Source organism: Helianthus annuus, chromosome 11 (assembly GCF_002127325.2).
Source record: "Helianthus annuus cultivar XRQ/B chromosome 11, HanXRQr2.0-SUNRISE, whole genome shotgun sequence".
Classification (NCBI taxonomy): domain Eukaryota; kingdom Viridiplantae; phylum Streptophyta; class Magnoliopsida; order Asterales; family Asteraceae; genus Helianthus; species Helianthus annuus.
In genome coordinates, this window is record NC_035443.2 from 148,459,820 (window position 1) to 148,471,734 (window position 11,915).

General features: G+C 31.8%; 1 protein-coding gene across 1 annotated transcript; it reads left to right on the forward strand.

Annotated features, from left to right (window-relative positions):
- Nucleotides 1-1,022: 1,022 nt before the first annotated feature.
- Nucleotides 1,023-4,371, forward strand: LOC110890760 (polygalacturonase). Its single transcript, XM_022138387.2, has 4 exons — nucleotides 1,023-1,488; nucleotides 2,278-2,567; nucleotides 3,064-3,292; nucleotides 3,952-4,371. Exons 1-4 carry the CDS (start codon nucleotides 1,042-1,044, stop codon nucleotides 4,171-4,173), a joined length of 1,188 nt encoding a protein of 395 aa, XP_021994079.1. The 5' UTR covers nucleotides 1,023-1,041; the 3' UTR covers nucleotides 4,174-4,371.
- Nucleotides 4,372-11,915: the final 7,544 nt, after the last annotated feature.

Consider the following 11,915-nt stretch of genomic DNA (forward strand, 5'->3'; position numbering starts at 1 on the left):
CTATTTGATTCTTTACTTTTAACCCAAAATTATTTGATTTTTTTACTTTTAACATTCAAAACTTTTTATCTTTTACAATTTAAACTAACAACTTTTTTTTACTTTCAACTTTGTTTCTCTTTACTTTTCATCTTTTACAATTTAAACTCACGAACTTTTTTTACTTTCAACTTTGTTACTCTATACTTTTCATTTTTCTCAAACTTTTCGTTTTAAGTCCCATCCTAAATTTTGCGAGTTAACACGACGCAACGTGCGTGTGTGGTTAAACGTTTTTACGTTGTCTATTTTTCCTGTGTGACGGGTTTATCGTAACGCGCGGATCCTATATCGACTAATTAGTTATTCTTTTATATGTTTTACGTTTCAGTTTAGTTTCTTCGCATTAACGCGCCACAACTTCAGCGTTGGTGGTCGCTGACACTAGTGTGCCATTGGTGTTCGCCCCCGTCTCAACACTGGGGGAGGGGGGGAGGGGGTTCAATAGCAGTTATATATGTTGACAATTTATATCTAATCCACACTCGGGGAGGGGGGGGGGAGGGGGTTCAATAGCAGTTATATATGTTAGACAATTTATATCTAATCTAACATTAATATAGATTAACAACAACAATAAAAAAAATCTAAAAAATCAAACCATCTATTATGATCAGATTCATACTGTCTTCGTCTCATTATGGATCACGATGCATGTCAAGAATCAAGATAATAGTATAATATATTTTTACGTTCTATATAACATATATATTTTAATCTAGATATACATAAGATTAAAAATAATTTACCCCAACCACATTATAAAATTAAAAACATGTTCCACATACATCTGGTCCGTTAAATAAGGATCTATCCATGACCCCCTCACATTCCTTAAACCTTCGAATTTATATATAAATCTTATTTACATTATTATTAATTATTATTTAGTTATTCTTAGATTAAGGATGATTATCTCTAAAAAAATAACTTACAATATACCTCTTGAATCACCACCATAAATACAACCAAACCCCCACCCCTTCAACCCCCTTCACATCCATGAAAATGACCAATCATTTTCTTCTAGTTATCACCATCACCACCACCGTATTATTCACCGAAACCGCCGTTGCCGCCGCCACATACAATGTGGACAAACTGGGGGCAAAACCAGACGGTAAAACCGACTCGACCAAGGCCTTTATGGCTGCATGGTCACGTGCATGTGGCTCGGAGAAGCCCGCCATTATGTACGTTCCTAAAGGAACGTACATGGTTGGCGGGATGTTGTTCTCCGGGCCATGCAAGAACGGTAATGTTACCGTTCAGATCGACGGCGCCCTAAAGGCGCCGTCGAACTATTCTGTACTGGCTAAAGCTCAGTCGTGGCTGCTGTTACAACATGTTCAAGGGGTGAACATCGTGGGTGGTGTTATGGATGCGAATGGTGCCGGTTTGTGGGATTGTAAATCGTCTGGTTCGAAAAACTGCCCTGATGGAGCCACGGTATATATTTATTATTTGTTAACTGTTAATGTGTTTTTATGATATGTAACTGTCTGATTTGACAATCTAGATTAACGTTGTTGAAACATAAAAATTTACTTTTTTTAATGGCAAATTTGGATCAGTAAAAAAATAAAAAAAAAATTACTTTTTTTTTTCAAAAATGTCTTTAAAAATTTGACCGAATAAATTTTTTTATTCATTTATGGTCTTTAATGTTTTTAAAACGATTTTTACTTGCTATTATTTGTTATTGGATCGTGATAAAATATAACTGGATTGAGCTAAATGATAAAACTTAGATAAAGATTTTGTGTTATTTTGTTTGAACATAATTCAGATTTTTTAAAACGAAAAAACAAAAACCGAATATGTAATTTGGTTAGGTTAAGTCAGTTCAGTAACGAAAACCGAATATGTAATTTGGTTTGGTTTAGCTTTCGGTTTATTCAGTTTAAAGCTGAAAATGTACACTCCTAATTCATTTCATTTTTATTATATGTACTTTTGTTTAAAAAAAGGTTAAATATGCTATTCAGAAGGGGGTAGCGGCGCAACTTGTTGCTCGCTTACCTGCGATATTGATGTAACTCGGCCAGTTGTTTATATATAAATAAAAATTTATCTCTTTTAAAAAAAAAAATTAATATTACAAATCCAAAAATTAAATAAATAAAGATTGTTGTTATATTTTACTTAAATTTTTGTATTCGTCTATATGTTTAATAATTTTTTAATTATTTTATGCAATGTTGCAATATCCATTAACAATCTGATGCATTTGTGCAGACTTTATCAATTTTCAACTCAAAGAATGTTAATGTGTATGGTTTAACTTCAGTCAACAGTCAAATGTTTCACATTGTGGTGAACGGTTGCCGAGACGTGAGAGTGGTGGGGGTAACCGTTGAGGCACCGTGGAACAGCCCCAACACCGACGGCATCCACGTCCAGTTGTCCACCCGAGTCACCATCTTGGACTCCAAGATCAGCACCGGGGATGACTGTGTCTCCATCGGTCCCGGTGCTACCAATTTATGGATCGAAAACGTCGGTTGCGGTCCCGGCCATGGCATTAGGTATTATTAATAACCCAAATTGTTACAACTTCATCTAGTTATGCTACTAGAAAACTGGGCAATTGCGATCGAAATTTGAGACTGAACCGAAAGTATATTGGTTGCAACAAGCTTCGGTTGCAAAACAGTCAGTTTGCGACCGCCTTGTTTTGGTCGAAAATATCGTTAAAACTAATTAATCAAAATTAAAATATAAATAAAGGTTGCAAAATGATCACAGATTTGTGAAAAATATAAAGTAAAAACAAATATTTATATATTGGTCGCGTTATGATCGTTTAGTGCGGTCGCAAAAATGAAAAATTAATGATATAAAACACCTTTTGGGGCCGATTTGCAACCGGATCAGCAAACACAATTGTTTAGTTTTCTAGTAGTGTAATTTACCACTACATAGATTTTAGATAAAGTTGCACATATCAACTTTTATCTTATACCTAAAGTGCACTTCATACATTTCACTATTGAATGTATGTTTACACTACGCCTTTTGCAGCATTGGAAGTTTAGGTAAGGATTTTGACGAACAGGGTGTGAAAAACGTGACAGTGAAAAGGGTTAACTTTAAGAACACCGACAACGGTTTTAGGATCAAGTCATGGGCGCGATCAAGCAAGGGATTCGTTGACGGCGTTTTGTTCCAGAACGCCGTCATGACTAACGTCCAGAACCCGATTATTATCGACCAAAATTACTGTCCTAGTCACAAGAACTGTCCCAAAGAGGTTCGTTTTTGTATTCTTTTTGCATCATTTAATGTACTATAGGTTTTTAAAAAAGTTTAATGTTGGTGGGGTGGAGCAAGGTTTGGTTTTTAAAAAAGTTTAATGTTGGTGGGGTTGGAACAAGGTTAATAGGGTCCGTTAACCCTGTCACAAAAAGTTGTTGGAGTTTTATATATTAAATCCGAGTTATTTTTCAGTAAAAACATAAGATGAACCATGAGTTATTTAAGACATGCTTCCTAAAAGTCCGAATTCTTCGACCTAGGGGTTCTAACGAGCTAAGCTACTTGAGATCGGCTAGATAAATACTCGAATCGAGCCGAGCTTAAACGAGTTAAAGCTCAAGCCGAAAAATAAGTTTTTTTTGATAAATCAGCCGGAGCCCGAACTTCACTTGTTGAGCTCAAGCTGTCTTGTAAGGCTAAACGAGCCTATTATTTATATCGTAAATAATTTTATATATAAAATTACGATAAAAATTATTACACAGTATATATGATGTAGAAGAAAAATTTTAACTGAAATATCAAATAAGTAATTAATAATCTTTATAATTTAATTAATAATAATGAAACGAGTCGAGCTTGAGCCATATAACCTTATGATTACCCGACTAAAAATGTTTGCTTACGCACTTACATCATTGGTAACGGTTGTAGGTTTCCGGCGTGAAAATAAGCCACGTGAAGTATCAAGACATCCATGGGACATCAGCGACGGAAGTGGCGGTGAAGTTTGATTGCAGCAAGAAGTATCCATGTAAGGGAATCAAGATGCAAGATGTGAATTTAAGCTTCACGAAACAAGCTCCGGCGTCTGCGTATTGCGCTAACGCCGGAGGAACGTGTTCTGGGGTCATGAAACCCACAAGTTGTTTGTAAGGGTGAGTTAGTTGCCAGAGCCCGTGGCTGGAATTTTGTATTTGAACATTCGCCTGGCTTAGCATTTTGAGATTTTCATTGATTATTTAGTTGTAGGATTTATTGGGAGTGATTGATATTGTTCTAATTGGAATTTTTGTATATTTTTTTAGTTCATTTGTCTATTTAACCAATTGGAGTGATGGTCAAATTGGAATCTTTGTATATTTTTTTCTTTTTTTTTTTTTGTATATTTTTTAGTGTTACATTTACATTTATATTTATATTTATATTTATATTTTATATTTTATATTATACGAATAGATGTTGCAACTTGCAAGGCCTTTATATGGTTTATGTTCCTTATTGTTATTCAAAGCATTTAGTTACTTATAGTAACCCACTTTTACAAATTATTTAAAATTAAAAGAAAAATGATTATTGATGAGGGGTGTCCGGTCCGGACGCATATAACTTAACCAGTGATCCGCAATTGGACCAAAACTTCAGATAAATATAACTGGAGTAACAATCCTAACACAAATGAACCGACACAAACCTAGCCGAATCAATGAACCGAATTATAACTAGGTTTGTGTCAGCACCTTGACCAATGACTGTCATGAGAAAGGTTATGTCAAACTATGTCACGCATAGCTTGAACAATAATTGCACCAACTGCCACCATCTCAAATACTATCTACACGAGTTTAAGAACCGGGTATTCTTTCATTCGTTATTCGTTGCTCATTAATACTCTTAACCAACAAACACTTTTTCTCACGCCTTAGCTTGTTCTTCGGAAACACCCATCACATGGTGAGGCTAACATCTTTCTATTTTGCAGGATCAAGACTTGGAACCACCTATCCCAATCATGTACCACTAATCCAGACTACCCTATCATATCTTTGTCAAAACTTCATTTAGAAAAATAAAAACAAGAAAACCAATATGCAAACCCTGGCCCTTTCACTATTTCATTATAATAAACTTTAAATCAACAATTAAATTAAATTAAATTAATATACTATACTTACTATACTATACTATACTATACTATACTATACTATACTATACTATACTATACTATTACTATACTACTATACTATACTATACTATACTATACTATACTATACTATACTTACTATACTATACTATACTATACTATACTATACTATACTATACTATACTATACTATACTATACTATACTATACTATACTATACTATACTATACTATACTATACTATACTATACTATACTATACTATACTATACTATACTATACTATACTATACTATACTATACTATACTATACTATACTATACTATACTATACTATACTATACTATACTATACTATACTATACTATACTATACTATACTATACTATACTATACTATACTATACTATACTATACTATACTATACTATACTATACTATACTATACTATACTATACTATACTATACTATACTATACTATACTATACTATACTATACTATACTATACTATACTATACTATACTATACTATACTATACTATACTATACTATACTATACTATACTATACTATACTATACTATACTATACTATACTATACTATACTATACTATACTATACTATACTATACTATACTATACTATACTATACTATACTATACTATACTATACTATACTATACTATACTATACTATACTATACTATACTATACTATACTATACTATACTATACTATACTATACTATACTATACTATACTATACTATACTATACTATACTATACTATACTATACTATACTATTACTATACTATACTATACTATACTATACTATACTATACTATACTATACTATACTATACTATACTATACTATACTATACATACTATACTATACTATACCTATACTATACTATACTATACTATACTATACTATACTATACTATACTATACTATAACTATACTATACTATACTATACTTACTATACTATACTATACTATACTATACTATACTATTACTATACTATACTATACTATACTATACTATACTATACATATACTATACTATACTATACTATACTATACTATACTATACTATATATACTATACTATACTATACTATACTTTATATAACTGATACTATACTATACTATACTATACTATACTATACTATACTATACTATACATACTATACTATACTATACTATTACTGATACTATACTATAACTATACTATACTATACTATACTATACTATACTATCTAACTATACTATACTATACTATACTATACTATACTATACTATACTATACTATACTATACTATACTATACTATACTATACTATACTATACTATACTATACTATACTATACTATACTATACTATACTATACTATACTATACTATACTATACTATACTATACTATACTATACTATACTATACTATACTATACTATACTATACTATACTATACTATACTATACTATACTATACTATACTATACTATACTATACTATACTATACTATACTATACTATACTATACTATACTATACTATACTATACTATACTATACTATACTATACTATACTATACTATACTAAATAAGGGTTGACTATTTGACTATGAGGTGGCTATTCTCTTTGGCCAGAGAATTGGGATTTTAGGCGCCATCTATCTCTTCTCTCTATTTTCTTTCAATTCTCTAATACGCTTCCTTTAGATTATATATGGAAGGTTGAATACTGATTCAATAATTGGAAGTTTGTTTAGGAAATTATGGAACCGTTTCCAATTCTATCGCCTACATACAAATTATTGCTTTTAATCGGATGTTTCAATCGATCACTGAAGAATCGTACTCTGTTTTATGTTCATCATCAGACTTCCAAAATACAAGGATCGGTAAGTTGGATTCCACTTATGTATGTGATTTTTTAGTTTTTATTAGAAAACCCCAATTTGTTGTATGATTTGTATGTTGTTGTTGATGTTAATGGATCCGCTAATTCTTTGTGATATGAGATTTTAACCAGTTGATTGTTGTAATTTGTCTGTTTATTGATGTTCTTATACACCTTAATGGATTTCTGTTTGTGTCTGGTTAATCCTCTTTTGTAAGTTTTCCAGTTCATTCATTCCATCATAAACCTTAAATCGCTTTTTTTTATTATGTAGACAGATTTATGTTACCATGTTGTTACAGAGTTATAAATTTTAATAAAACATACTTTTTGTTCTGCTTTTTTGAATATAACATTGTTCTAATTTCAATTTTTTTGTTAAAATTTGAACTTTCTTTGCAGATATGGAAGTTGGGTTTCTGTCACTAATGATGTTTTATTTTCTCAGTATAAAGATTTGACACATAATATCTATTGAAACCAACAATGTCATGAATTTTTTTTGCGAAACAGGTAATTATGTTGTCCGCCAAGTGTTCGATTAAATGTCTAATTGAATTTGGGTTTTGCCCGCCAGGTGTTTTTTGAAATGTCTAATTGAATTTTGCTTTTGGTTTTGTAGGTGTTTATTAGAGTGGATTACTTTATTTTTTCCATAAAAAAGATGATTGGTTAAGAGTTGCAAGTGTATTTATTTTCCAGGTTGCATCGCTATGCTATGTCTCATTTTCTCTATAAACTACCAACAAAAGCCTTAACTGGGAAATTGCAGTTGTTTTAGTCCATGGAGTAGCATGCCTCTTTTATTTTCACAAACTTGATTTTGGTGGTTTTTTGAAAGACTTCTCTACTACAAGCATTTTGTTATGATCAAAATGATCATTTTTTCACTAGCAATATTCCATCACTCTTATACTAATTTGCACAGGTATGTAGCTTATAGCTATATATTGTAGTATTCGTCATTATTATTTGAGAAGCTTACAATGGTTATGCTTCCTCTTCCAACTACTCTGTAAAGATTAGTTTTCGATGGGAAGTAGAAAGCTGCTCGACATTTTTGTCGGCATTATTGGTTTCTTTGACAAATAAGAATGACCAATATGTTAACTTTGAAATTTATTCGAATCCTGATGGCAATTTGAGCATCGTAAGTTCGTAACTTTGAGATCAGGAAGCTGGATCACAACCGATTCAGATTGTAAGTTTCTTTAATTGTACAATTTATTATTAAAAAATACTATTAATATTTAAATATCCAGCAATGACCAATTTGAGTTAAAAAAAAGGTCAACCACTAATGATGAATTGAGTTTATTATTTGTGTGTTTTTGGTGTTCTGCAACAGTTGTGTCCTGGAGCTTTGACTCAGTATGATCAACAACTAAAGCATTTGAAGATTAACTGGCTATATTAAGGATGAAAACGGTTAGTGTTTATTGTTAAACACTTTATTTTCAAAACAATGTTAGATTCTAGCTGCATGATCTTAGAATGGTAAATCTTTCAATCTTTTGTTAGTTTCTAGCTGCATGATCTCAGAATTATATGTTAAGATAAGAGCTAATGTGTAGGAATGTTAAAGGCTCATTTATTTAATTTAGTTGACGTTTTATGTTAGTGGTCTAATCTAAAGCAAAATAGTGTTGACTATTTGACCTTGATGTGGCTATGCTCTTTCGCTAGAGAATTCTCTTTTAGGCGCCATTATATATATTCTCTCAATTCTCAATCAATTCAAAGGCTCCTTTGATTATATATGGAAGGTTGAATAATTAATCAATTACCGGAAGATCTTTTTGTAAATTATTGAAGCGTTACCAAATTTAATGCCTATATATAAATTAGGGGTTTTAATCGGATGTTTCAAACGAACATTGAAGTCGCCTGTTTTGTTTTGCGAAAGTATGTTCTCTGAATCCACAATTTGTACAGGTTTTTACTCTGATTTCGTATGATTTCATATGTACTTTTGATTTTACAATGACGGTTCACCATACAGATTGTTTGTGGCTTTGATTAACTTTCTCTGTTTTGTTTGGCAGCTTAAAATGGTGACTGAATCATCTTTGACTCAAGAAATTGGTAGAAGAAGACGCTCCAATTCGATTGCCCTTTGCCTTACAGGTATAATATTCTTGACTTTCTACCCTATTTGAGATCATACCGATTGTTTCTAATGACTTTTTTGGTCAATGCACCTTTTTCAAAATCTGAGTTTGATGAAGGTGTGTTCAAATCTAGAGGAAAATATGGTAGGTAAGTTGAGTTGTATGGAAATTGTCATCAGTATGCAGTCTTTCATCTTTAGAAATAAACATAAAACCATTTTAATTTTACGGGTATGGTTTCCATTGCTTATAAACTGTTTTCTTTCCCTATATTTGTCTGAAGGCTTTAATTGGTTGATCGATTGCTATAATGAACCTTTAAAATATTCATAATCCGATACGGGTATGGTTTCTATTTCTAGATTTTGACTCCATTTTAGGTCACTTGTGATTCTGAATTCGATTTTTGTGTATTAATTTAGTGGTTTTAATTGATGATCTAATTCTGCTTCTGTTTTGAAATAAGGCTATTAGGTTATGCATAATGAGTATTTTATCTATTAGCTTTTGGATTTGTATCGTTTTTATGGAGCTGTTAACAACTGCTGACGAAAGTTTTGTTTTTTGTACTCAGTTTGTGCATTCTAAAAGTTAGAACTAGAAACTTTACTTATTATATGCATTGCTATTGTAGCTGAATAATTTTCTGCCATGAACATGAAATGAGTGGCTATAAGGCATATATTCGTTAGTTTTGTGTAAAATCAGGGAAGTTTTATAAATATGTCAGGTTGTTCGATTGATTCAGTAACTTGGCCGGTTCAATTTATCATCGTGTTGAATTTATGTATGTAAGGTGTGAGTTTATAGGGTGGAGGGTGATTGGGACTACCGTTTTGCAGTGAGTGTGTTTAGAGATAGTGTCTATAACGTAACGAGGTCGCGTATATTCAGGTATATCAAGTGTGCAAAAACTTAATATTCAAAGTTACGGTATGGAACTTTGATTTGTGGGGGGCATATATTTGTTTCGGCATTAGTATTTCTTTCATAAGGTTTCCATTAGAGTTTATATCTATAGAGTGGGATGGATATAAGGCCTCATCAGTTTATTTTTTGTGAAGTGAGGAGGTAATTTTAATGGATCTGGTTGTTTAATTGATTTTGTAAATTAACCAAAATCATATTTTATAAAAATATTAACATATTAATATGCTATTTCCTTTTATTGGAGGATTTAACAAATTAAATGATAGTTTAATTACCTCATTTTTTTTGAATGGTTAACGTTGCACACCATGGGGATTGAACCCCTGACCTCTCCTATCCTAAGCTCTATCTAAACTCACCAACACTATTGGGCTATTAATTACCTCATTTGAGTTGGTTTTGTTTCTGTGAAATTGAAATCAGAAGTAATTCCCATATGGCCTTATAGTTATAGTTTTCTTACATCATGAATGATTAATTCTTTTTGTTTTTTATGCACATATCCTGGTGATTGCCATATCAAGAAACTTGACAGTGATCTGTGATGATGCCGACCAGCTTCAACTTAAATGGACTGCTCCAAATAAGTGCGGCTATGTAAAAACGGCATCATGTCTCAGATTATGAACCTGTTTCATATGTTAGCGTATTTTTTTAGTTAAGTTTTGTAAAGAAAGGTGCCCCGGTAAAGGTAAGTTCTTTTCTCTATGTTACGCCATTCAAAGCTAAGTTTTTTTTTTCTTATTTTCCTCTAATATGACTGTAAAGTAAGCATTTTTGTTCTCAATGTTTGAATAAATAGACGGTTATTTATTAAAAATAGTTGTTTGTATCTAAACAGATTACATGGTTTATGTTTAGGTTACATGGGTTAAGTGCGTCTAGGTTGCTAACTGATTTTAAATAATTTTCTCTTTGTTATTTGTTGATTTTATCACACTGGCATGTCAGGTAGACTATAGAGGTTATGAAGTGACAGTTGAAAAGCTTTTTTGCAGGTTTTAACGGGCCGCCATGAAAATGTTGTACCAAGATCCAAAAGTCTGTTGAGTGACAAAGGAAGCCACATACTGCTATACATGACGGGACATGGTGGATATGAGTTCTTGAAATTTTAGGACTCAGAAGAACTTCAGAATCATGATTTGGCTAATGCAGTCAAACATAAGAAAGAAAAGCGTAGGTGAGAATCAACAACTCGTGTTTGGATATTAACACTCAACTATGTTATAAAGACAGTAATGTTAATATTTTAATGTGTCGTTAGTATTCTTTTATTTTGTTGCAGGTGTTTGGTTTAATGAACAGCCGGAGGTGGTGGAGGGTGGATGGGATGAAGGAGACGGAGAAGTTGGCGAGAGACTGGAATAACAAAATTGGTCAAAGGGTTATGTATCAACTAAAATCAGACCTGAAACCGTAAAACAATGGTATAGTTGTTTACATGTGTGATTTGGTGTATATGTGTTTGTTTGTAGTAATTCTATTCAGATTTGGACATGAAATTATGTCATGTTTGACAAAGTTGATTCTATCAATATAACTTCGTTTACTCGAGTCATGAACCAGTCGTGCTCATGCGGTTAGTATTAGATAATTAGTTGAATGCGCTAAGTCCTATTAAAGTAAATAATGATCACTTTGTTTTAATGAGTTTGAATTTGTATATTAAAGTAGTTATTTTTCTTATTAGCCACCCGTGTATCACACGGGAACTTAGACTAGTTATACTATATAACATTTTGCGTAGGATGTTAACTACAGTTTCGGTTTTCAAGTTTCTTTAACCTACAGTTGCCGGTCATAACCATCGATAATACATCTATTCTCCCT